This window comes from Gadus morhua, chromosome 2 (genome assembly GCF_902167405.1).
Source record: "Gadus morhua chromosome 2, gadMor3.0, whole genome shotgun sequence".
Taxonomy (NCBI): domain Eukaryota; kingdom Metazoa; phylum Chordata; class Actinopteri; order Gadiformes; family Gadidae; genus Gadus; species Gadus morhua.
Genome location: NC_044049.1, coordinates 15,787,027 through 15,814,999, shown reverse-complemented (window position 1 = coordinate 15,814,999; position 27,973 = coordinate 15,787,027). Strand labels below are relative to the sequence as shown.

Genomic DNA, 27,973 nt, shown 5'->3' with positions numbered 1-27,973 from the left:
TATCAGTTATCATTGTTCAAATAGAAAATAAATAGTTTCGACATATTGTTAATTATTAAAAAAAAAAAAAAAAAAAGATATACCGGTCGTGGAAGGATTTTACGGTAGTCCGCACGGAAGAGATGATGATGATCTTCTCTTGTCTCTTGCGTCCTCGTGACGTTATGTTCAGACTCAGAGCAGTGGTCCTGATGATGCGCATAGAAAACCAACTGCATTCTAGCTTAGTCCTCGTGACCTCTAAATCAATACGTTATATATTCAATATTTGTTTAGCTAAAGGGTTCATCACATGTTATTTATGAAACAAACGTTTAAAACGTTCATAAATCATTGTAAATTAACGGCTTTTCAGTCTTCGCCTTTTTCTATTCCGGAAGCAGCGGGATTTGGGGGTTGTGTCTAAAGCAGCAGCGTTAAACGTGTGGTGTCACTGTCATAGCTCACCGATACACACAGGGATACTCTCTCATCCTACCAATAACACAAGGGGGAACATACCTCAAATAAACAACAACGTTTGTGCATGATAGCCAGCTATTGCTCCCCATGCAAGATGGACGTTAGCCATGGACTGTAGACTTCTCCGGCGGGATTGAAGGTGAGAGCTCTGACGCTTCTCTCCTGTCTGTGTGTGTCGTGTGTGTGTGTGTTTACCTCGTCGGGCCATTTCATTCATTCCTCCGTCAATTCACCGGTGTGTCTCTGTCGCCAACAATAACATGATGTGATTGTTCTCAATGCCTCACTCTAATTCGGTGTTCAACTTAAGTTTCCATAGATTGTGTCATATGAACCGATTGCCGTCTGGGTCGAGCTGGCTAACTCAAATATTTATGTTCAAAGATGCAAAAGCAACAGATGAACTGTAACTGCAGGACAACCACCGTTGAATGAAATGGTTTGGATCCTCTTTTGCTAACCACGGTGCAAAAACATAAAGGAAAATAACTTGTCCTAAAGAGCCTGCTGTCAGATAAGGTATGATGCTGCTGGTGGTGGTGCTGCTGCTACTACTACTACGACTACTACTACTACTACTACTACTACGGCAACGACGATATACCTAGCCTAATAGTACTCAGAAGATGGGCATATGTGGAAGGCTGAATCAGTCCTGTTCGTCATGTTACTATTCAGTGGCTAATATATAGGTTACTCTGTGATGTTCAATATCTGTTTTTTATTAATTATTTAATTGAATGGTGCTAATGTCTTCGCAATGGATAATAACCAAATTTTTTTGGTGACAAATGTGTAACAATAAGATACCCTAACGAAGATGTAGGCTATGCAATAAATAATGTGTATTCATGTTAGGCCATTTGTAAATTCAGTGTAGATTTCCTAAATTTGTGTTTCCAGAACCCTGGGGCATTCCAGCTATAATATAAAGTTGAAAGAGCCTCGCTACTAAAATATAATTCCAATGTTGCCAAGAGGTGGAATTAGCATAATAAGAGAGAACAATTGTGAGGATTTTATCTGTTTCTTCTCTCTTATCTACAGTACAGCATGGTAAAATTAAGCCCCATATGACAGTGGGGGTTATTTATATGGCAGCAACGGTAATCTGAGGCAGCAGATACCATGCCAGTGTTGCCCCCCCACTGAGAAATATGTTTGAATATCATATTTTAAATCTGGCAGTAGATTTTATTTCATCACTTATTAACATGTGTCGGGGAGAAAAAGTGTTTACTGTGTTACACAGGCCTGGCATCTGGACGTGTTGGCACATCAAAATCACCTACTTACCTCCTTCAGTCACATACAGACCAAAATAACCACAGGTCTATCTGTGCCGACCGAGTGGAGCACATTGTAACTGTTATCAGGGTGTGTCGGCCATGTGCATTTTGGTTAAATATAATCAACCAGGAATGGGACATTTGCAGCGATTGGACTATCCCGTGTGACCAGTTTATGGGGTGACATACCAGTTTATGTATCTGAGTTCTTTGAGTTGGCACTTGGTGGTTTGGGAACTATTGAGGTTTTTTGAGCTTTTTTGTTTCCTATCTCCCTGGCTTGTGTTTGGACTCCATGGCTGTACCCACTTCCTGCCTGGCATCAGGAAGTGGACCAGCCTGTTCTAATCAAGGAAGGTAAACATGGGAACATGAAGAAGCATACCAAAAGGCCACGTGGTGATAACATCCGAGGTAGGACGCGTTGGTGCGAACACATAACAGTAAGGTTCAGGAGTAATTCAGTCATATACATATGCCACACAGCACGGCTAAAGGCTAAAGGGCAAATAAAAACATACATCTCCTTTTGCATCTTGGGGACTTTTAATTTATTAGATTGGTAGGCACTTTCATCCAAAGCGATTAACAGTACAGATATGTTAGCAGCTAGGGGGTTGGAGCGTCTAGCTCACTGATGCCTACAGGTAGTTTGGGTTAGACATTTTGTACCAATTTTGGTTGGCAATCAAACCCTGACCGCACTCCACTTACACTTTCCTTCACCATGAAAACAAAGCGTCCATCTCGGACACCAAACTCAGTTTGGTGGCGAGTCAAAAGGAGGTCATTTCAGTATCCATACTGGTGTCCTTGTTTCCCTTTCTTGATAAGCGCTTGGGAGTCAGTACAGGTGCCACAAGAACACTGTTTGCTCACGTCTTTCTGAAGCGTTCAGGTGGGTGTTTCATGTGTTTACACAAGGTGGGTCGCACACCAATACACTCTTGCCTTGTGCTCGTGTGTATTTATATGTTGTTGTAAAATTAAAACGTTCTAAGGAAAAAGTCTGGGCTTGACCTCCCGGTGGAGGACCCTGCATTAAGCAGTGAACAAAAAGTGTGCCACAGGAGAATACATTTCTAGGTTTAGACAACTGATTCATTTGTTGTAATTCTCATCCAGTCTGTGCTTACTCGATTTCCTTAACCATATATTCTCCTTGTTGTTCCTCTTTAAACCTTTCCCATCTGACTCCATTCTACCTCCTTACATGCCCTCCTTTCCATATCTCCATCTTACCCCTCCTCTCGCTCAACCTCCACGACCCCTTGTCTCTTTCTCTACCTCCTCATACCTCCGTTTTCCCCCTTCTCTGTTTTACTCCTTCATCCATTCCATTTCTGTATCTCTCTCCCTCTGTCTCTCCCTCCAAACCTCTACCCCAACTGTCTGGATACCTCTAACCCTCCTCCCTCTCCATCTCTCCCTCTGTCCCTCCCCCCATACCTCTGTCTGGATACCTCTAACCCTCCTCCCTCTCCATCCCTCCCTCTGTCCCCCCTTCCCCAGAGGATGGGCCCAGGTTCCGGCGACCTGTGGAGATGTCTCTTGGTCGGCTACTGCGGCGCGCCTCCTCCAAGGCCTCCGACCTCCTGACCTTTAACCCCGGCGCCGGGGGCTCGTCGGCGCGCTCAGGCCTGGACGGGGAAATCATCTTCTCCAAAAACAACGTCTGTGTGCACCCCGCCGAGCCGCTGCCCGGGCTCGGAGAACACCATCCAGGTACGCTTCTGCCACTCTGCCCCCCCCTCCCCGTGTCGGGAAGCCTACTGGGGGGGGGGAGTGTGCGTTCCTCAATGTGTCACGCAAGTCCGAACAAGTGTTCTTGTTTGACCACCGCAGGAGACATATAATCGCTTATCTCTGTTGAACAGCAACTGATTGTACTGACATGCGTTCAATTAGAAACTCTTTCAGAAGCTCATTCAATGTGGAATCAAACGCTTGTGGTACATAACCGTGTTGGGTTTTGAAGTCTGTCGGCCCTCCTCCGAATCTCTTCTGACTTTCAGAATTTGTCGAACATACTGTTATTCTGTAAATGGGGTATACTTGGTAGCATTCAATTAGCTGTTGAACTGAAGTTTTATGGAAGTTAAGGCAACACATTAATTTTGATGTTTCTATGGTGTCCCTGAGCTACCATTACTGAGCCGTGTAGCGATTCCAGAGTTTTAAAAATACAAAAGCAAATGCAAACCATTAAGTAAATCAACCTAATGATGTCGGATGTTTATTTGAATAATGGTTTTAAAGCAGGGCTGAAGTATATTGAGTAGGCGACTGTAACACAATAATATAATACAATAATACAAAATAACCTGTGAGTCAATAGCATATCCATCAATGCATTATTTATTATCAAGTAAAAAATAATCTTCTGAAGTGTTGGCCAAGTACAGCATGAAGTTACCTGCTGTACTTTCTGAGCAGACAAAATGACCTTTTCCGACCATGGGCTGATGTTCATGACTTGGTTTCATTGAAGGCTGTTAATGGATGTGTGCAGTGTTCTTCTGTGTATTCTAGCCGACGATGCAAATTGTTTTAGCCTTTAGCAATTCATGCTTACTCCTCAGTTAAGTCCAAACAACACATAACATGGAAGGAAGCTGCTCTTCAAGTTATCTGTAGTAGATCCTTAGTCTAGTCACCCATTACTGCCTCAATCATTTGGGATAAACTATGTTACTGAGTGATTTAGCGATCCCTTTTAAAACAGTCAGGAAGAATGCACATTTTTCAGAATGGGATTCTTGTAGGTCACTTTATAAATGACTTTGTTGTTTTCAAAATGCCTTACTTACACTTATGTGACAAAGTTAGCTATACTTTTTAAAGGAGGAAGGCAGGTAAACATCCATCCATTTATAACTGTCCTGCCCTGTTTTCAATGGAAGGCTAAAGGCTTGATGTGTTATCATACCTGATAATAGCTGCTAATTTAGTTTTATATGAGAAGCCGGCAAGTGGTTTATTATTATTTGATGATTCTCATTATTATTGTCACACGCTGTGTGCAGAAGAAAGATCATAGAATCAATCTCGCAAAGTACTCTATGATCAAGCCATATCGTAGAAATTCTGATGATGTGTTAATTTGACTATGTCCTCATTCAGCAGACACTTCTCTCAAAGGCGACTCAGAATGCAGTAAAGAGCATAGGCAAAGATGACGACACCCTTTAACCTAATACAACCCCCTTCCTGCATACTTTGTTCACCCTAGTAAATGGATAGCATTCCATCTCGGGTTACAAGAGTGCCTCTGTGTGTGTGTGTCACTGTTAACTGCCTATCCTGTCACTAACTCCCTGTGGTGGTTTGATGGTGGCGCTGCCCCCTGCAGGCTACCTGTGCGTGCACGTGGAGAAGGACGACAGCCTGGGCACCACGCTCATCCTGACCTGGGTGCCCAACTGCCGCATCCAGCGACAGGACGAGGAGGCCCTCCGCTACATCACCCCGGAGAGCTCCCCCGTGCGCCGAAACGCCCGCCACCGGGGCCGAAGGTGAGGATAGGGGGGGGGGGGGCTCTTGTCTTGGCTCTGATGTGGTGAATGCCAAGGCATGTTCCTGAAGCGAGAATAGTTGTGTTTTTTCTTGAAGGTACCTCGGGAGGTCACATGTTGATTGATCATTGTTGCAACTTATACTTCTAGTAAGTTAAAGGTTAGTTAGGTTTAAAGGTCTTAACTCTAAAGGCTATCTCAGCTGTGCCGCCTCCTGTCGTGTCCAGGGAGATTTGTGCACAACACAAATTGGCTTCCTGTAACGTATTTGAGGTTGTTTCAGAATTGTGTGTTGAGGGAAACTTCAGATGAGGTTGGACTCCCAACCCAACCCCCATCTCCCCTTCCCCCGCCCCCTCTCCGTTCCAGGCCTCGCTCACGCCCCCCCACGGCCCAGGAGGAGGACGTGGTGGTAGACGAGGACAGGAGCGTCACCAGGCCGGTCCCCACCACCAGCACCACCAGCGACGGCCAGAGGCTCCCAGTGGCGGGGGAGGCTGGTGGGGAGCCCTCTCCGACCCGGCACCAGGCCTCGTCCCTGGGGACGGGGGACGAGGGAGACGAGCTTTCGGATGAGGTGAGCCGGGACAGCACCATGGGCTCGGACTCGGACACCTTCTCCTCGCCCTTCTGCCTGTCGCCCGTCAGCGAGGCTCTCTGCGAGAGCAGCGGCTCCGTCTTCCTGGACAACGAAAGCAGGTGGGTGGAGGAAAAGTAGGAGTAGACTGTTTTTCGGACTATTTCCTATTGCTACTCTGCATTTTGGCCAGTTGTTTGTTTAAACTAGGTCCCCAGCCCTTTTTCTGTAGTTGCTCCACTTTCGAATGAATGCGTGTTTTTTCTTTAGCTTGTAAATCTTGAATTAAGCTCTTCGCTTGGTTACGAAAGTTAGCTTTTACGTCAATGTAAATGGTCATAAGGTGGATTGGAAATGTAGATGGGAGGCTATGTATGTGTTATTGCTGTGTGTTTTAAATGGAACTGATGAAAAATATACATGATTTCAGATTATTTTTTATAATGGGGTACGTTTTTCTTCTAGACAGGAGATGATGATGGATTGCATATATGGATTGCATATAATTGAGTTGAATGTGTGTTATCTTCTAAAATGTTGTCCTTAAAATTGTTGTAATTTGCTTTCGTATTTTAAGGGGTTTGGTAAATATAAACCTCATCATGGTATCAATCTTTTTTTGTGTACATCCTAGTTAGCTAGACTGTAATGAGAAGACTAGCAATGTGTAACATGCTACAGAAGCACATGCATGTAACATGTTACAAGAACAGCAACACTACGTTGTCTAGCTTTGACTAACTTTTATCAAAAATTACTCAATTTTTTCAGTTACCAACTGCTATATTCAAAATATTATATATACCCTGATTACTCGACCACAGTTTACCACACGGTGGAGCTCATCACGACAGAAACTCCCATCGCCACCTACAGCTCACACTGCAGTTTCCTCATGCCACCACACGGTCGAGCCAAAGAGGGTAGAATTGACGCTAGAGGCGTATTATTGCGGCGCTTGATGTGGTATGTCGTCGGCTGTATCATGGTGGCTGATCATGCGTTGCTAGGGTTTTTAGTCACCATAGGGCGTGTGCTTGTGACTAATAAGATGCATGGCAATGAGTCATCTAGAGATGCTTACAGTGCTGGTGTGATTTGACAAGATTTGGTGCATACCCTTTCTGAAAAAAACCACAAAAAAACCATAATGTTTGTTTTCTCTCTTTACCGCCTGCATCTCGCTAGGGCGTTGAGTGCATAGCCCCTCCGCTGCTGGATTCTGTTTCCTTATCGAGGGAACCATCTGGATGAGCTATTGGGTTTGCTTTTCTGACCTTACAGCCATTTGACTTTACGATTCCCTCATAGCCTGTTTCCACACAGCCATTTGGTTGAGGAACTGCCCTGTATGTGTGTTTTTTGTGAAAGAGAGCGTTAGTGTGTGTGTGTGTGTCAGAGAGAGAGAGAGAGAGAGAGAGAGAGAGAGAGAGAGAGAGAGAGAGAGAGAGAGAGAGAGAGAGAGAGAGAGAGAGAGAGAGAGAGAGAGAGAGAGAGAGAGAGAGAGAGAGAGAATGAATTTGTGTGTGCGACTGCTTTAACTACTCAGAGCCTGGTTTTCTGGAAATGCAGGCAGTGTGTGACTTGGCAGCGAGGCTCCCTGGTGCACAGCTTCTCCTCTCAACTCTCCCTCCTCCTCCTCCACTGCTGTGCGACCTGTTTAACTGTCAGGCCTCTCCTCCTCCTCCTCCTCCTCCTTCTCCTCCAGCACCCTGGCTGGCACCAACCATTCATTCCTCGCTCTCTCTCCTCCCGCAGCTCCATTCAGATGTCTCTCTCTCTCGCCACCTTCATTCTTTGCCCTGCCATGCTCTCCATCTCCATCATCCCTCCCTCCTCTTTCTGCCCTTAACTTTAGTCACCAACCCTCCAACATGCCCCCTGCTCCCCATACAGCCCTCTCCTTATCGTTTGTCCTCTCTTTCTCTTCCTCTCTCTCTCTCTTTGTCTGCTTTTCTACTATCTCCGCTCCTCTATTTCTTTCTCTCTCTCTCTATTTTCTCCCCAACCCTCTTCGCTGACTCTGTGTGTGTGTTGGTGTTGCTGGGCTGAATGTCAGTTCTCTCTCCCTCCCGCCCTCCCTGCCCTTCTCTCTCTAATTGACACTGTTAAGGGGCCAGGAAATGGAAACATGTCACTTGGAATCATTCACATAGAGAGAGCTGAGCGAGCGGGCATCAACATAATACAGAGACAATACAGGGAGAGAAAGGGAGTTCATATTTGATTTAGCTAGTTTCACTTGATTATTCATATTCTGTTCATTATGAATCCCCAATGAGGCTGACATGCAGGTTTGCAGCATTAAAATCTCCTAATGTTTAAAAAAAATAATAATAATCGGTGACTTTTGCGTACGGGTGTGCGCACTTTGGAATACAATTTTTCTGCGCGTTTGGCTTGTGCTTCACAGACCACCACATAGATCGTTCCAGATTTCTACCCAAATCAAACCATGAAGCTCCATTCAAGACTTAATATGTTAAAGGGGGGAGAAAAACGCCTGAAAACCAATTCCTGTTTAGAGTTTACAGGTTACAGATGTCTACTTTCTGAGGACTGTTGGCCACACAGCTGTCTGTCTATCCCAGGGTTAGATGGAGGTTGGTGCGTTTCCCACGAGACGGTCTCCAGACGTCCCTGGTCCAAGCCCCTGGTTCTCTGTGAGTGCAATGGAAGGTCGTGTCTCTGGGGGGAGTTGGGCAGGGAATGACACGCGAGGACGAGAGAGGGAGGGAGGGAGGGAGGGAGGGAGGGAGGGAGGGAGGGAGAGAGAAAGTGTTGCTCGCCTTGGGGCAGTCACACCTCGGGCCTGGAGGGACGAGCCGTTTCAAAATGCCGCACCGTTTCTAAAACAGCTTGTTGACACGACGGGTTCTTTGGATTTACACTGCCACCCCACCCCCACCCCTACCTCACTCTCTCTCACTCCCTTTTTTCCCTTTTTTTCAACTGTTGTTTTCTTTATTTTTCCCCCTGGTCTTGATGAGGACCAGAGCTGGTCACTTGACACCTTTTTTCATAGGGTCGACGGAATTAACATTTCGTACACGAAGGGAACGCAGTGTCTCGATCCACACATAGAGGTCCCAAGAGAGTGTGTTTAATGTGTTTATTTATTATTTGTTGATTTCCACAAGCAGCCCAATTGGACTCGTAAACACAACGCAAACTTTGACGATCCGCAGGTCTACAGAAAAAAAGGAAATGTATGTATACATTTCAAACAATAATATGGTATCTTCCATATTTGAGGTCACTTAAGCCCCCATCCCCCTGCTCTCCCTACCCCTTTGCCTAAGGCCTGAGGCCTCCCCACTGGGATCCAGGCCTAGGCCTCCCCCTGGGCTCCGGACTTCACCCCTGGGCTCCACGCCTAGGCCTCCCCCTGGGCTCCAGAACTAGGATTCAATCCTGGGCTACATGCCTAGGTCTTACCCCTGGGCTCCAGGCCTAGGCCTCACCCCTGAGCTCCAGGCCTGGGCTGCTAAGCGTCTAGTTGTATGGTTTGATGCAGGGGTTAGCGGGCAAATAAACCAGGCTGCAGCTTGGATTGATCAGCCTTGTTAGCTTCTCATCTGCCGACAAGGGAAATGATTAGCAAGACATGATTGATTCAGGGTGGGAGGAATCAGCCATTCCCCTCTTTTTTCTCTTTTCCCCCTCTCTTTCTCTTCCTCTGTGTCTATCTCTCTCTTGCTCGCTCTCTCTTTCTCTGTCTCTCATTTTCCCTGTCTCTTCTTCTTCTTCTTCTTCTTTCTCTCTCTCTCTCTCTCTCTCTCTCTCTCTCTCTCTCTCTCTCTCTCTCTCTCCCCCCCCCCCCCCTTCTTCTGTTCTTCTGTCTCTTTCCTACTGCAACCCTTTTTTCTTCCCTTTACAACTCTCTCTCTGCCTCGTGTTTATGTATTTCTTTATTTATTTGAGGTTTATTTGAATAGGAACAGATAAAGAAACATCGATAAGCTTGAGACAGTCATCCGTTGTTTGCATTTTAGTGGAAATAACATAAAATGAAAAAGAAAAGAAGATATAGAGAGAGAACATTGTAAAAAAACAAAGTATGCCAGCAAGTTTGTTGCTGAATTAGCCAGAACTTTGTGTTTCTGTTGAAGGTGTCAAATGTAGGGATACATTTCAAGTCGTCTAGAAGTGAATTTTGTCCCTTTTACTGAAAAGGCAGTTTAAACGGAAGATGTGTGTCTCTCTCTCTCTTGTCAATGATCTGTTCTTTCTATTTTAGTAGAGCGTGTTTTCATTTGCCAATCTTTATTTCAGGAAGTGTTAACTGCTTGACTCAAAACATTTCCCTGTTCCACCGTGGGCTTCAATAAAATGTACATTGATCTGCTCTTTGCACAATAACTGCCCAATACGTGTTTTCTTTTTTGTTTTTGTTATTCAAACCCGTAGAAGTCGTGTTGGCTACTCCTGTCTGGAGATTAGGCTTGTGTAAACGTATTGTGGGAGAGGTATGTTATAGACTGTCTTGAGTGTCAAAGGCTTTCTAACAGTTAACACTTCCCGATCTGCTAGCTCGTCAGAGGCGTGTGTGAGAGTCCATTATGGACATTAGCCATGCTCTATCAAATCTTTGTGTGTGTGTGTGTGTGTGTGTGTGTGTGTGTGTGTGTGTGTGTGTGTGTGTGTGTGTGTGTGTGTGTGTGTGTGTGTGTGTGTGTGTGTGTGTGTGTGTGTGCGCGCACATGTGTGCTACAGTTTATTGCACCAGTCCTAATAAACTGCAGGACAAATGCACATAGGAACATAACACGAGCACACAGAGTGTTGTAAAAAAACAACTTGTTTGTGTGCTCTTCCTGGGTATTCCCATTTGTTGGCCTCAAAGAGATTCAGGCCTTTTGTGTGTGTGTACGTGTTTGAGTGTGCGTGTGTGTGTGTGTACATTTTTGTGTATGTGTACATGCACATGTCTCTTCTCCTACAGCAGTGGAACCAAAGCTCAGGTTTCAATGACGGGAACAGCATGGCCGCCTTGGGGGAATGACAAGGAAATTGGACAGCGCAGAGTGTGATTTGTGTGTGTGTGTGTGTGTGTGTGTGTGTTTGTGTGTGTGTGTGTGTGCAGCCTCCATGCATTCCTCCCAGTCTCAGCCATATTGAGACACAAGACAACAGGGCAGAATCAGCAGAGAGTCCAGGCTTAGGCAATATGTCTGAGCCTTCATCAGAGGACTCAACCACAAAACTACGAGTTTACGAGACGGCTACGCCTTTTTGTCAAGCCAAGACAAGCATTAATAAAGCCCTGATTTAGGGAATATTGATATTATCTATTATGCAATTTTCATCGTGAGAATTTGGCTTCAGGCATAACCCAACCAACGGGTAAAAAATGAAGTGATTTACAAAAAACCTTCTTTGCAGGCCTTTACAATTCTTTTGACGCAGCTCTCACTCCAAGACTGTTAAAGACGCCAACAAAAAACACGCTTGGTCTCTATCGTCAATCAAGTATCTCATCTTCATGGGTTCCCCTCCTTGTCTGTGTTCCTCCCCAGGGAGATGTGCGACGAATCCATGACCCCCTCAGTAAGCTCCGCCTCCAGCCTGGACAGCCACGCCCCTTCCGAGTGCAGCAGCCAATCGCAGGGCATGCGCTGGGAGGAGCAGCAGAAGGCCCTGGCGCTGGAGCAGCTGTGCGGCGTGTTCCGGGTGGACCTGGGTCACATGCGATCCCTTCGACTCTTCTTCAGGTCAGTCGGCAGGGGTCCACAGGGTTGAGAGGAGGTCGGCAGGCGCTCATGTTGTTTTCGTGACCTCAGCGACCTCTCGGGATTCACTTTCCCCGTGGTCCTTTGCCTTGAGGAGCCCAAAAGAAAAGTCACCTAGGTGGAGTGTGGCACCCACCTGGTTGGCGTGTAGTAACAGACAATGCTGTAAACCCATTTTCGTAATTGCCAAATTATGGTCTATTATCTAGGATTGAAGTGAATCCTCCGTTTTGCGAATGTCGGGCACGATTCGGGCGCTTCTTGTGCACACCTATCGCAGGGAGAGAAAGGGGGTCTTTGTGCCAGAGAAAACTGTGAGCTATTGTATCGTGGGAGCCTTTGAAGCACTGTGTTGTTTGTGTGCCCTGGCAGCGATGAGGCGTGCACCAGTGGGCAGCTGGTGATCGCCAGCAGAGAGAGCCAGTACAAGATCCTCCACTTCCACCACGCCGGCCTGGACAAGCTGGCCGAGGTCTTCCACCAGTGGAAGTGCTGCAGGGAGACCCAGCTCAAAGACCAGGTCAGGAGAGCGCCATTTTAACCTGCACTGTGTCACGTTTCGACCGCAGCAATTAACTCCATTAAAAAATACGTCTGAACTCCCAACGTTTCTCGATGAATAGAACGCGCCCGTCGACGAGTAGTTCCATCCAGGGAACATAAATTGTTTTATCCTGGTATACTTTCTTTCTTCCATTTCTGTTTTCTCACTAACTCTCACTCACTCACTCACTCTCTCCCTCACTCACTCGCTCACTCTCTCCCTCACTCACTCACTCTCTCACTCTCTCACTCTCACTCAGGTGGTGGATGAGAAGTCCTGCATGCAGTTCTCCATCCGCAGACCGGTGCTGCCGTCGGCAGAGAGCCACCCGGAGGAGCGGCTTTACCGCCGGCTGGAGGTCAACACCTGGCTGAGGCACTTCAACCGCAACGGACAGGTGGAGGAGGAGTACAAGCTGCGCAAGGTGTGTTGTTGACGGGGGGGGGGGGGGGGGGGGTGTTCCTGTGTTGGAGAGAGAGAAGGAGATTGGGGGAGAGAATGGAACATATTTGAAAAGTATGATAGTAAATCCAGTGTCATAAATGCTCCAGTCATTTGCAAAATATCCCCTTGAGTCCCAAACTGAATAATTTTGTGCACATTTGCACAAAAATGCTTTGGTTGGCTCAGTATATTAACTAAGATATTCTATGAGTCTTTCTTTTTTCATATCATAAAAATGTAGCCACTGCAGCCCTGAATTCTGCATTCATTTTTTAGCTATCCCGTTTTCAGTGGAACAACAGATTTAGTGATGCCAACGCCAGAAAATAACATAACTTTCAGGAAGATTTTTATTTTGGGTTCTTTATTCTGCTGTAGGCTATGAAAGTTAACAAGGTTATTTTAGCTCACGGCATGCTGGCCAGCTGATTGGACAAAAGGTTGCACATTTATTTTAGTGAGTGGTGATGAGACTGTAGCTGTGCTGTTATGTTATGAGTACGTCATAGCTGTGCGGTTATTGAAAGTTAATTAACACCCAGTAAGAATCAAGTATATGTGTATATATATATATATATATATATATATATATATATATATATATATATTTCTGTCTCATATTCACGGTACAAGATATATTAGCTATATCTAAGTATTAATTATGTTATCTCGTGGATGTCAAAGATCACATGATGTCTTGATTCATGTTCCCCCCGAGATCTTAATTTGAATGCTGGTTTAACCCCTGCACAAAACAAAACCTGCTGCTTTTAGCTCCGGAGTCTGTTTCCTCTTTTTAGTCATCAAACTGAAACATGACAAATCGTTCCAGTCATACGGGGAACTTGCAGCGCACCACCTCGTCAGGGGCGAGGTTGAGCTTTTATATGCTGAGTCATCTGTGCTTCGTGCAGCACACTGGAGGTACTGAGATAACTCAGTGACCATTGCATAGTGTGTTTTAAGCATTGTCATTCATGAACCTCTTTCTAGATGTAGATCTTCGTTAAACAATGCAAGATGGCTACTACCTCAGAGCACTCACAAGCTCTCTCTTGAAAAATAGGTTGTAATCTCAATGAGACCAAGTTCGTGGGTTTGACAATGGTTAAATACAAATGCATGAAATGCTATTCAGAAGTTGTATCCAGAGCAATCCAGTGAATTCAGGGAGAAAGGTCATTAAGCAGTAGGGGGGCTAGAGCCTTTTTGATTGATGAAGTAAACCCTTCCAGTCATCTGGGGATATTGGGGATCGAACCCAGTACCCTTTTAGATGGGATTGAAACAACCTAGCAGCTAAACTATCCTGTCCCTTCCTTCCCTCTTCCTGTTACCCTTTTGAGTGTTAGTCCAAATCTGGCCTATTTATTCACATATGTCGTCCTTATGTATATAGATATATTGTTTGTATATGTTATGGGAGTTGTACTTATTCTTAAATTACATTTCTTCATTCTATTTTTGATTATTTTATCTGCCATCAATTATGGAAGATACCCGTATATGCTCTGCTGTGACACCCAAATATGTCCTCTGGGATTTAAATAAGATTTGACCAAACGGTTGCCTGAAACCTCCTCCCTACCCTCCTCCACCCCCTCTCTCCTCCCCCGGCCTCCAGGCCATCTTTTTCGGTGGTATCGACCCGTCCATCAGAGGCGAGGTGTGGCCCTTCCTGCTCGGCTACTACAGCTGTGACTCCTCTTCCGAGCAACGTGAGGCCTGGAGGCTGCAGAAGCGCACGCACTACCACGACGTGCAACAGCGCAGGTGGGCGCACGCGTGTGTGTGTGTGTGTGTGTGTGTGTGTGTGTGTGTGTGTGTGTGTGTGTGTGTGTGTGTGTGTGTGTGTGTGTGTGTGTGTGTGTGTGTGTGTGTGTGTGTGTGTGAGTGAGAGAGTTTAAGTGCCTGTACTGTTGTCTGTGATAAATATGTTCAGGTCAAATTTAAGTGCAGCCACGTAAATCATATCCATGGACGCCGGAACAAATTCATGCAGAGAAAATGAAGTCTCGATATCCTGACATTGATGCATTTAATGAGCGATGACATTGTCGCCACAGTGGCTGCCAAAATTCTCCCTCACTCAGTCGCTCTCTCTCACGCACATGCACACATGCAAACACAGACAAACCACACATTTGTTTGTGGTTTCCTGACTATCAATAAGGCGCTTTCTCTGAAGGGGTGTTAAGGGAACGCAGCAGGTGTGCAGTAAATGTTCTCTGGGGGAAACGGCATGTCAACGCGTATCTCTTCATATATTCACATCAACACCGAGCTGTGCCACAACATACAGTGTGTGTGTGTGTGTGTGTGTGTGTGTGTGTGTGTGTGTGTGTGTGTGTTGTTATACGTGTGTGTCTGGATTTGTGTTTTTGCGTCTGTCCGTGTGTGTTTTTAATTGTGTGTGAATGTCTATCATTGTGTGTGTCAGTATGTGTGTGCATGTGTCATTGTTATCACGACTTGCGTCCTTTATTGTGTAGTTGTGATGTGTGTATTTGTGTATTTGTCTGTGATTTCTTTTGCATATTTGTGTGTGTTTTTGTTTTCTGTAATCGTGTGTTTGTGTGTGTGTGTGCAAGTGTCATTATCATCGCGTACGTCTGTCATTGTGTGTGTGTGTGTGAGTGTCATTGTGTGTGTGTGTGTGTGTGTGTGTGTGTGTGTGTGTTTCAACCCGGTCCCCTTCCTCCGTCACCGTCATAAAGATGGTAATTAGAGGGGGTGGGCGGTGTGCTCTATTAACATATTGAATAGTTCACCGGGTCCCATCTTAAGTCCAGTAATTAGAGCCCGCTGGTACTCTGGTACTCTGGACTCCTCCTGAAACCCCCACTTGACTGGGAGCCCCCCAGGGAAGCGCAGCTTGGATCAATTAAGAACCAAGGCTTCAGCGTCATCTCGGTAATCTCAATTGAAACTCAATTTAAACCCCCTTTCGATGCCCTTGGCAGGCAGTTGTACACTGTAATATTGTGAAAAGATATATAGTATATATTTATATATTTTAGTAGTTTAACAGCCACATAGCTGCATTGAAGCATGTAGATGTTTTCCAGCGTTGAGTTGAGATCCTGCGGTTGTAATTCACCTCCCTCTGGTGCAAATGATGGCCTCTGCTTTTGGATTACGGACTATAGTGGGGAATTAACCATTCCCCTTGAAGTCAATAAAAGGCGTGTTCGTCAATAACGGATCATGATTGTATAATAAAGACTCATCAGTAGGATTTTATGATGAGTATGTTATGAAAAATTGATGGGTGTAGGGAAAAATCGATACTTTTCCATTTCTGTTATTTAAGCGGTTTATTTTCACGGTGGACATTTTTCTTCAGTTTTACCACGGAACCAGACTGTTCCAGAATAGAGAATTAAACAACATGTACTTTTCAACCACACACAACAGCTGAGTTTGACAGTTTGACTCCTATTTGTGTTAGGCTGATTACCTGTTAGCGAAAAAAACAAATATCGCAAAAATATGTACCGAACTCTACAGTATTTTAGGAGAGTGAAAGAGAGTGAAAACAGGTACCTAGGTGCCCTGGGAGGCACCAGCAACGCAACCAGAAGGACACCACCAAACACACAGTTGCGCGGCATTGCATCAGGTGTGCTGCCATTGTTCCTTGTGGGGTTTCATGGAAAACAAACAGTGTTAATTAAATCCCCCCACCCTTCACACACACACGCACACTCACACACACTCTCACACACACACACACACACACACACCCCACAAAGGACAGCGCTGCTTTATTACCTGCAAGGTGAATAATACAATAATAACTGTGTATTGTTGCAGGGGTGTTGTTGTCCTTTGAGGAGTGTCTTTGATGGAGAAATGACCTCCCCTCCACCTTCAACCACGCATCCACCCTCCCCCCTTCTCCTCTATTCCCCTACACCCCTGCGTTTATGAGCTAATCATTAATCTTTTACACAGTCACATTTACAAGTCTACCTTTCTTTTAAAGTGACTTTGATCAGTAAACACCAAAATAAATGATATGCCGTATATATAATCTCTACATAGTCACATATTTTCCTTTCCTAAATTCCGCCATAGTAGCTGAAGAATGACTACTTCCTCCATTGTCAGTGTCTCACAAGGAACCACACCTGATGCCAACTTTGTTTTCTTAAACTGTGACATTCCCCTTTATACATGTCAGAGCCGTTGACAGTTGCTAGTAAACGTTAATGTTAAAATGCCAACAGCATTGGGTATTAAAGAGGAACCATCACTCTGGGATCATTTTTAATGTAAGATAATGCTGCTTCATATGGGTATTGAGAAAGAAACTGCAGCCTGCAATGTCAACTCCGTCTCCGCTAAAAGGTTGGACCGTTTGGCTTTGTTTTGCTGAATCTGTCCGATGGAGAATTCAAATCCCAGACCTATAACTGAAGTTGCCCAACTTTTCCAACGGCATCAGGTGTGGTTCCTTGTGGGTTTTCATGAAGGAAACGGTGTTATCTAAATACACACACACACACCGCTCCAAAGGACAGCCCCGCTTTATTACCTGCAAGATACATAATACAATGATAACTGTGTATTGTTGCGGGCTTGTGGTTGTTCTTTGAGGAGTGTCTTTGATGGAGAAATGACCTCCCCACTGCTTCCAACCACTCATCTACCCTCCCTTCTCCTCTGTTTTCCTATACCTCCGCCTTTGCGAGCCAATCAACAATCTTTTACACCACAGTAACAACTACAAGTCAAACTCAGTTATCGTGACATCTATGAAGTACATACAAAATACAAGCTTTTAAAAGACGCTGTGAATGTGGTTTCCTCTGTGTGTCTTTAACTGGGTCCTGGTCTGGGGCCCGTGCAGGTTGTCCATGACCCCTGAGGAGCACAGCGAGTTCTGGAGGAAGGTCCAGTTCACGGTGGACAAGGACGTGGTGAGGACGGACCGCAGCAACCTCTTCTTCAGAGGGGAGAACAACCCCAATGTGGAGATCATGAGGTCTGGGGAAAATCTTTCTCTCTCACGGCCGCTCCGTCTCTCTCGCTCCGTCTCTCTCGCTCCCTCTCTCTGTCGCTTTCACTCACTCCTCTTTATCAGTTCCCCTTTGCTTCAACTGTCACTCTTTTTTCATTTCCACACTTAATTGTTGGCCCATTTTCACCCCCTCAAGCTTCACTCTGTTCACACTTTATATTTCAGACATATCTGTCTGTCTGTCTCCCCTTTCAAAATCTTTCTCTCGTCTCTTATCTGCTGCTTGCATTCCCTTATTTCAATAAAAAGAATGAAACAAAGTATAAATAATGATTTTGACATGCATACAAAAATAATTATACTAAAAAAACACCATAAAATGCAGAACACAACTTAAAAGTTTAAATGATATCTGAAGAGACCAAATCTATTTATAAAAGCTCCCTCTTTCCGTCTCTCAATCCACTGATTTTCTCTGCCTGTTCCTCCACATTTTCATACCTGCCTTGCTCATCGCCTGACTCTGTACACTCTAGTACCTCTTCATTTCATACCACCAAGCCCTCGGGGAAACGGCTAACATGTTTCACGCTTTGTTGAGTCCGACTAAGCCCCCGACCACACGATTGACTCACACTCACTGCTAATGGCTTTCATTTATTTATTTATTTATGAATAGTAGGGACAAGAGGATTTGAATAGCGTGCTAGGGATGCGACTCTCATTATGGCCGTTGGTACGTGTCTGGATATAATGTGTCGAGTTGAGGCGCAGAGAGCTTCTCACTTATGTGAGTGTGTTAAATGTAGCCAGTGGCACCTGCCACAGCTGTTTAATATGCATAGCATAGCGTTAGCATGGCACACACAGAGTGTTATCAGTCGTCACATTCCTGTGACGACTGTGACGGTTTCATTGCATTTTTGATTTGATTATCAGAATCAACTTTAAGTTTGAACAAATATATTATTGCATAGGATAGTCTGCTCGAAGAAATGAAAACAAAAGCTAATACACACGACAATAGATTCATGTTTGCATTATATAGAGGCTGTATTAAGAGCAGTTGTGGAGATAATGCTCTGGCACTGGGAATTAACTAACGCTGCGCTTATGCCAACGGCTACTGGTTATGTACAGGGGGGATCACTGAACCAATCGAAAAAAACATGGTCTCACTGCTCCTGTCTAACCACTTGAGTAATCTGAAAAGGCCTGAACCCTTAACTAACCCTGTATGGAAATAATAACACGTAAACATATACTGTTAATTTGCTTAGCCAAATACTGGCAATTCAAGAAAGACAGCTGTTTTTCATTACTGCTTTCATAAAGTCTGCAACCAGTCGAGGAAGTACAGTGAGACTTGGAAGTAACAATGATAATGATTGGAATTTGGGTGGTGCCATTCGGCGTTTGTTCTGTTACCAAAGCCACTGTTGCATAAGAAAGGGTGAATCATGTAACAACAACAATGTCAGTGGGCTGTGCTGTAAGTGGTTCAAGTTCTTGGGTTTCCAAAAAAAGGGGTTGTCTCCGGTTGTGGGTAGCAGCGTGAGGTTGTCGACGCTCAGCCGGGAGGTTGTGGGTTTGAGTCTACTACGATCGCCGTAGGCGTCCTTAATCCAGCTCATTAGAAACTATCACTGGTAGTCTCTAGAAACCTTCTGCTAAATGACCAAATGATATGGCCCAATTTCTACCCCTTACCCCTCCCCCTTGTTTTGAAGGGGTAAGAGGTAGAAATGGGATTGGGCCTTAGGCCCAATCCCATTTCTACCCCTTACCCCTTCAAAACAAGGGGAAGGGGTAAGGGGTAGAAATGGGATTGGGCCTAAATGTCAAGTGAGTGTAGCGGTAGGTGACGTTTCCTATCTCGGCCTGCGTCCCTCCCCTCCACCCCTTCCCTGCAGGCGGACCCTGCTGAACTACGCCGTGTTTAACCCGGACATGGGCTACTGCCAGGGCATGTCTGACCTGGTGGCCCCCCTGCTGACGGAGGTCCAGGACGAGAGCGACACCTTCTGGTGCTTTGTGGGCCTGATGGAGAACACCATCTTCATCAGCTCGCCCCGCGACGAGGACATGGAGCGCCAGCTGGTACTGACGGGGGGGGGGGGGTTAGGGGCTGGGTTGGTGTGTGTGTGTGTGTGTGTGTCAGACACAGTCTTAGTTTGTATGTCGCTTACAACAATTAGGAAAAGATAATCCTGATTTTTGTATCTTTTACTTCAAATATATTATATCTATGCAGTAAAAGTATAGGGGAAATACTGTGTAATTTGTTAATCATTAATAAATTATCTCTATATCCCTAACCCTAACCCTATCTTTAACACCATCACAACTACCCAATCAACTCCATCACCCTCTCCCCTTTACCTTCAACACCAACACCATCACCACCACCACCACTTCCACCACCACCACTTCACCTCTTCCGTAACACCCCTCCCCCCAATCACCTCCACCTTCTCCATCCTCTCCTCTTCCAACAACACCCTCGCCCCCCCTAAATACCCCCCCATCCCTTCCCCCCCCCCCCCCCCCCCGCCATCAACTCACCCACGCGCCCCCCCCCCCCCCCCCCCCCTCCATCAACCCAACAACACCACCCTCATCAACTGGCCTACTTCCACTCCCATCGACTCTCCCACTGCCCCTCCCCCCCCCCCCCCCCCCATCACCTCCCTCCTCCCCCTCCCCGTCCACCTCTGCAGATGTACCTGCGGGAGCTGCTGCGTCTGATGCTGCCGCCGTTCCACCAGCACCTCACCCAGCTGGGGGAGGACGGCCTGCAGCTGCTCTTCTGCCACCGCTGGGTGCTGCTCTGCTTCAAGAGGGAGTTCCCCGACAACGACGCCCTGCGCATGTGGGAGGCATGCTGGGCCCACTACCAGGTGAGGGAGGCCCGCATGAGGTCTCTGCCCTGGAGCTTTAACCTGGCGCGCAGACACTCATGCACACATAGCGGGCAGATACCCGCACACATGTACGCGCATTTACACACATGTGCGTTGCGAGGTGAATAGAGCTCCCTTGTGCAATAGGGCTTGTACCGGTGACGACAGCTCTTAATGCCCACTCCATTTCTGTGGAATAGAAGCATAGGAATGTTGATAATTGTGTTTCGGTCATTGTTTATTAATGAATCAGGAAATGATCATTACTAAAGTCATCATGGGGTGATGTTGTGTTTCTCATGCAAGCCTTGGCAAAACAAAGTTTGTATCAGCCAAGGGTATGGTATATGTACGTTTATTTAGTATTTTAAATAAAGAACACAAGCCACATTATGATGTATTCTGGTACATTCTGATAGGGGAATCATTGAAAAGGCTAAAAGTTAGGTCACAGTAGTGATGATAAGAGGTGTAATTAAGCATATTCTACCAGGGTGTTCAATGCTTTTCAATGCTCTACTCATCTTCCACAACAATTTAATGTATTTTAAATTTAAATATCGGGGGCTTTTCCAAGCTAACTTTGATATTGTGGAGTCTGTGTGGTTGATGGCTGGTATAAGCAGCCTCACCGGGCACGAGTCAGACTGATTGGACTTTGAGGCTGTACACCTGCTGTGTATTGAGTAATGAATGTGCATAGATAACGATACACGATAAATCCCATAATTATAATGTGATTAATCAGATAAAAAAAGAGGAAGCAATTGACAGCCCTAGTATATAAACGTAGCACACACGTGCGTACACATGTTTACACTCACAAATACAAACACGTAAACATCCAAACAGATACATACATTCGCACACATGCAAACATGTGCACAGACGCAAGCATACACACATAAAAGCATGGAAACATGCAAGCAAGCGCGCATGCAAGCAATCACACATGTATGCACACACACACACACACACACACAAACACACACACACACACACACACACACACACACACACACACACACACACACACACACACACACACACACACACACACACACACACACACACACACACACACATACACACACACACGCGCGCGCAGAAAAAAGGTTGGGGTCATGGTTCCGCATGTTGTGGCTAGCTTGGGTCTAGGTCTAGACGTGTGGTCATGGAAAAGTTGCTGGAGAGAAATGATTAGACTGGTTGGAAGCAGTGTTTGAAGCGGGGTTTTCAGACACTGGGACTTTATTTAGCGTTGGAAACATTGTGTTGTACTAGGGACTGACGACGTCGGTCGCTGAATCCAACGCTTGTCGTTGTTGAGTACATATATATACATATATATTTCATTCAATGATGTCTGTTCCAACAGCAGGTCATAGGGTCCTGGGAGTTACAACAACAAGAGGCGATCAATCTAAATGAATCTAATGAGCCGAGCAACAGGGAGGATGTGGAAACAGGGGAATTAAACATAACAAACGGCTCAGTGAGCGGGAAAGGGGCCTCTTCTCTAAAGGGCGGGCAGAGTCTAATGTGGAGGAGGAGGGAGGGGGGAGGGGGGAGTGGGGATAAAACACATGCAGAGACCCTCCTGAGGTGTGGTCCTATGACATCGGAGCAAGTGGAAAACAAGACGTCCGGCAGACAGACGCTCAGACGGTGGGGAATGACGGCGAAGGGAAAGACAGAATAAAGGAATGAGTTTGACCCCAATGGAGAGAGAGTGGAAGTGAGGGGAAATAATGTGCGTCTGCAGATGGTCCGTGAATGCCATCTTAGGGAAGGGCTGTTGTGTGACTCTCGGAAATATATAGTATCCTCCTGGCTTGTAGTGCTCCTCGTTCCCAGATGCTGTCCCGGCTGTCATAGAGCTGCTTTCAGACCTCTGCATCAGAACACAAGCCTTGCTCAGGCTTGCCAGGTGCCAGAGTATCGGTTGATGACCGAAAGTATGCATATCATGTGTCAACCAAAACCTTTATTTATCCAGCAGAAGAAGACACATTGAGACGTGACATTCTCATTCTCAAGTATGCTCTGATTACAATGCAAGTTACCATTTAGTTGTCAGATTAGAATTAGAATAAATAAACACTAGATATTAAATCATGAAATACTAGATGTGCGAGGAGCTAAAAAAACGTGGCGAACCTCGGATGTTAAATCAATAATAAGCACTTTATAATCCTTCAGCGAAATGAAGAAGTCCATATTCTGAATCTATATAATTCTAGATCATATTATAGATCGCTCTTGAAACGAAAAACTGTTCTCATGCAGGACACACGAGCTGGAGGTTAACGCGCAGTGTACAGCCCTAAGAGGCATACCTTATATTAGCTTGGATTCTAACAGAAGAAGACTGCATGTATTGCATACTTGTGTTCTATGCATGTGTGTTGTGTTGTCCCTTGTCGCTCGCTCTCCTCTGTGATTTCATGGCACAAATGACTGCACTCATTGTTGCCGGATGGAGAATAACAAGGTGTGTGGGTGATAACAGGGTTGCCTGTTCTCATGCAACCGCAGCCAAGGTCCCAGGGGGGTGGGATCTGTTGTGTGTTTTTTTTAGGTAAGGTCACAAAATGAGCTCCCTTATGGGCTGGGAGGGATGGACGAGGGACAGAAGAAATGTCGGATTTCATATTTACTTATTGCTTTCCATATCCTAAATACAATAACGATGCTATCATTATTCATGTCAATATCAACATTTTCATTGCTGGTGGAAATGATGATGATGGTGATAATGTTATTGGTAATATTAATGCTTCTACTTGCTCTCACATGTATGGGAACAGGTATCATTTCTCTGTGGTTATAATGTAGGTCTATCAAAGGAGTGGGATTTGGAGACTATGATTTTGGCGTCATTTTTAAATTGTAAAATATATCAATATAGTATATATATTTATCTGTGCAAGAGTAACATTTAATTGATTTCCAAGTCAAGTTGCTATCTATTACTAGTTCCCAAAAACCTCTTAATGTAAAGTTGCTGTGACAGAAATGTTTTTTATTAGAAAAGAGGAAAGGTCTGTTGTATTCCGAAATGGGAAATGAAACCACACCCCTGGGATATAACGACCAATTACATAGAGCCATTACAGCTCATCCAGTTAATATTGAACATTACGATATCAACTGGCTCTAACCCAAGCACGTTCCTTTTCATCCACAATGACGTCGTTGACCTTCATCTATCTAAACTGTCTTAAAAGTGCAGCTGGAATGAAACATAAAAATGCTATGCAGATGAAATAATTGTTATGGTTATGATTCTCTATGTGACGCAGTAGTTCTGCTGGGTAAACAGCCGGTTCCTCTCCACAGACGGACTACTTCCACCTGTTTCTGTGTGTGGCCATCATCGTGCTGTATGGCGAGGATGTGACCGAACAGCAGCTAGCCACCGACCAAATGCTGCTTCACTTCAGCAACCTGTCCATGCACATGAATGGAGAGCTGGTGCTACGGAAGGTAACGGCAAGACATGCTAATCTATGCTAAGAAATGCTACTTGGATGAAACAAAACATAATCTAAAACCTTTTTCAGAATGACATTTTGAAACATTTGAAATTTCATTCATTTCTGTGTCATATATAGTGTGTGTTTGTGTTTGAATTGTCCAGATCTTGATGGCTTTTAAAGCCTTAAACAATCCATTTACTATTAACTGCAACGGACAACTTGAGAAATTAGGGAAATATCCCTTTAACTGAACGTTATTTGTATGTTAAACATGTTTTTCTGCTCTTTATACTGCTGTGTAAACCTGCTTACCCGGAGTCTGTAAATATCCTCACAAGATGTGTTTGTTTATTCAGCCATGCAGGTCAGGTAGAGTACTGTACTTTAGAGCACTATGCAGCCCCAGTCTAGGCTGTGGGAGGGTAACCTTGATGTAGTGTATATAGATCAAGTGCCTTGAAGTGCTGAATGGTTTCCTAGCAATGCACAAGATTTATGGTTTGTTTGAGTCTCTACCTTGCCCAGTTACTGTGCTTTGTACAGTAGCTGGGTGTGTGTTAGCCTTGCTGCAACTAAGACGTATGGACCATTTTCCTGGTTACCATGCAGCGTTTGTGTGGGGGCAATTATTAAGCAGGGGTATTTTTACTGTAAATAAACAGATCAGTTGAACCCCAACAGTGTGAAGTAAACTAACTAACTCTGGTTCAAACTAGAAATACTTTGTTACGTTACTTAGTTTTTGGAGTATCTTTACTTGTGTTTTGGTATTTTCTAAGACATTTTTACTCATGTTACTCACTACGAAATATACTTGTAGTGAGGATACTGCAGGATGACATCAGGAACAAGACGGAACAAGGATGTTGATTGACTTAAATCTTTCAACTGTCACACACCGAAAAAACAGTATCTTTATTTATTTATTTTTGGTTTCATGTATCTTGCTCAAGGATGCTAACCCTAACCCTGCCCCCCGCAGCTATGCCTTGTCCCAGCTCCCACACCCTCTATTGTTCCTCTTCCATCCAAACAGGCTCGCAGTCTGCTCTACCAGTTCCGCCTCCTACCCAGAATCCCTTGCAGCCTCCACGACCTGTGTAAGCTGTGCGGGCCGGGCATGTGGGACAGCCGCTACATCCCCACCGTGGAGTGTTCCGGGGAGCACCCAGACTCCCAGAGCTGCCCCTATGGAGGCACCCCCGTCCCCCAGCCCTGCTCGCCCTCCCCCGCCTCCACCCCCAACCCCACGCCCACCCCCTCCCCCGAGGGCAAGAGGGGCTCAAAGGCCAGGGACATTTTCACCTTCCGCAAGTCTTAAAGCGGCGTGGGACGTACAGAGGAAGGGGACCAGGGGGTTTCAATGGCCTCCGGCTGCTTGGTCGCTCGCCATTACTGTTGGCATCGGCCGAGGATAGTGCAGGGATCCCCCTCCTCAGTCTCTCCTCCTCCGAAGGCCGCCGCCGCCATTTTGGTACAGCGCCCGGTTCAGGACTTCCTCTTCACTGCCTTACTGGAAATGGATTCAACAAGATGCTCACTGCGGCGCGAGACCAACCCCCTAATGGGTGGGGCGCTGTACACTGAGGAAGGGAGGCCAGGGAAGCTCTTTTCTATTGGTCGAGCTAAAAGCTGACAATCATCGGCGTCGCCGGTCCACAGGAACTCCAGGTTGCACCCTGCTGCTCACTGGGGCTGAGGCCAGAGGCTTTACGGGAAGGAGCCACGTTGAAGACCGGAATGAATCTGTACGGACCGGTTGTTGTTTTTTGATCTTGAACAAATATGTCACTGGTTGGGATAACACAAGGTGTGGAATGTCAGTGTGAATAAGGAATATATGTTATGCCTATCTGAAGTCAGTGCAAGGCAAATGCCTTTCTCTCAATGTGAAACCCAATCCTCCAAAAGCTAGAAGGGTGAACTCACAAAGAAGATTACAAAGAATTATCTGTTGCTTTTCTCTCGCAACTGTGTATTTGCATTTCAAGCAGTTATTACAAATATTTAGCAATATGATAAAGATATATCCTTGCATGAGCAATTCTTTAAAAAAAAAACTATATACAACAATAATGTGTTAACACAAAACAAAACACTTCCTTTAGGGTAGGGGCTCAACATATTTCCCAAATCAGATTATTGTAAAAATAAACTACGACAGACCTCATAGTCATACTTTCTCTCTGCTTTAAATACCCCGCCCACTGGCATCAGGTAGGAGGAGGATAGGGGGGGGGGGGGGGGGGGAGTATGTCTTGATCACATTGATATCCTGTAAGAGGGTGTCCTGTGAAGAAAAGATGGAAGCATAGAACGCGTTACTCACAACATTTCTGTCAAATAAAGAAGACGAGTGGGCTATGGATGAGTCATTGTCGCCCGACAAAGGGAGACAGATTTATGGTGGATGTATTTTAAATCACCACACACCTTGTGTTCAATCATGTCCAGGGCGATGAAGAACAGGCCGCAGCTAAGTTCTGTGGTTTTCTGTTTTTCTGAAAGTTTTTTTGCAATCGTTCCACCCTCACCTTCAAACGAATGACAACGTCAATGCACTGTTTACACCAAACCAACCGGGTCTGTCCACACGAATGTATCCACTAACAAGTACTTTCATTTAGCACGTGTAGGTTTGTGCGAGCGTGTCCGGGTGTGTGTCTGTGTGTCTGTGTGTGTGTGTGTGTGTGTGTGTGTGTGTGTACACACGGCTGTGACCTCCACACATCTGGTAATGAGTTAGAGGAGCAGGGGTCTTTGATGTCCCCCCTCCCCAACCCCCCCACCCTCCCAATCCCCTAATTATACCAGTCATCACGTAGAAAAAAAAAAGAGCAAAGAGAACGACCAACCATTCAGGGTCTCCGTCTTGTCACTGTGGAGGAGAACATAAAACCAGAGTGTGTGTGTGTGTGTGTTTGTGGGGGGGGGGGGGGGGAGTTTGACTGTAGTGCTCTGCAGATTTGCAAGTCCCAGCTGTGCGGTGGTCCCAGGTGGGCTGCTGAAGTGGCCTACTGGGACCCCGGCGTCTTCAGATTGCTGCTAAAAGCTAGCATTAGGATCTTTAAATCCACCCCATCCATCCTCTCTTGCTCACTCCCACCACTCTTTCCCACTCACTCCCCCCTCTCCTCTTTCTCACTAAACTTCTTCCCTCACCCCCATTCTTGTCTCCCTTTCTCACCTTCTCTCACTCATCCTTTCTCTCCATCTCCCTCTTTCCACCTCTCTCTGGCTCTCTACCCCCCCCCCCCCCCCCCCTCTCTCTCTCCATAAATCCACCTCCCCCCTCGCTCTCTCCTCTCCCAGTCTGGTTGTCACCATGCAGTCGAGGTAAATGGCGTTGTGTATTGCTCTGCGCTCCTCTCCATTAGTTATCATGTGCAGCTGCCTTCCTCAAACGTCTGGGAGACTGTTGAGGCTGGATGGAGGTTCTGAAGTGAGCGAATCCAGAAGTGCACAGCTGGAAAGTAATTGGTGTGTGAGAGTGTCTGTGTGCGTTTGTGTGCGTGTGGGTCGTCGTTGCACACATGCAGATGAATGCGTGTGTCCATGTGTACATTTCTATTCAAATGTTATTTTCCGAACAAACAAATCAATGATTGTCTGCACATCCACATACACACACTGCGAGTTTGCAGCATACGGGGAACACAGTGTTGAATGTACACTACCGTTACACTTTGTCTGTCCATTATTGTACACATTGCAAAAATGCTTTTTATTCATTTTGCATATTATTAAAAAGGGAATACTTGTGTTACAATTACCCTGATAGTCTGTTTAATTTCATGTCCTACACACTCAACAGTTATATCTGCAGTTCATCCAAAAACAGAGTTTATATTTTTTATTTTATTTTTATATACGTCTAGGAAGATGGAAAATATTTTTTCGCTGAAGAGGGATTTATTTGAACCTAATGGTGCATGTGGCAGTAAGCGTGCCCGTATGCGGTCTGTGCTGAGCGCTGATCCTCTCTGTGGTGCATGAACAGCCTACAACTACATCACACAATCGCCATTTTCTTCCTCCTGTCTCAAGATCCTTTGATGC

At 45.5% G+C, this 27,973-nt stretch overlaps 1 protein-coding gene across 1 annotated transcript; it reads left to right on the top strand.

Annotated features, from left to right (window-relative positions):
- Positions 1 to 49: 49 nt before the first annotated feature.
- tbc1d16 (TBC1 domain family, member 16) lies at positions 50 to 27,686 on the top strand. Its single transcript, XM_030346969.1, has 13 exons — positions 50 to 601; positions 3,264 to 3,476; positions 5,104 to 5,266; positions 5,636 to 5,965; positions 11,363 to 11,557; positions 11,948 to 12,095; positions 12,379 to 12,543; positions 14,188 to 14,336; positions 17,419 to 17,553; positions 19,443 to 19,629; positions 20,250 to 20,429; positions 23,775 to 23,921; positions 24,951 to 27,686. The coding sequence occupies exons 2-13, from the start codon at positions 3,296 to 3,298 to the stop codon at positions 25,233 to 25,235; spliced, it is 2,265 nt and encodes a 754-aa protein (XP_030202829.1). The 5' UTR covers positions 50 to 601; positions 3,264 to 3,295; the 3' UTR covers positions 25,236 to 27,686.
- Positions 27,687 to 27,973: the final 287 nt, after the last annotated feature.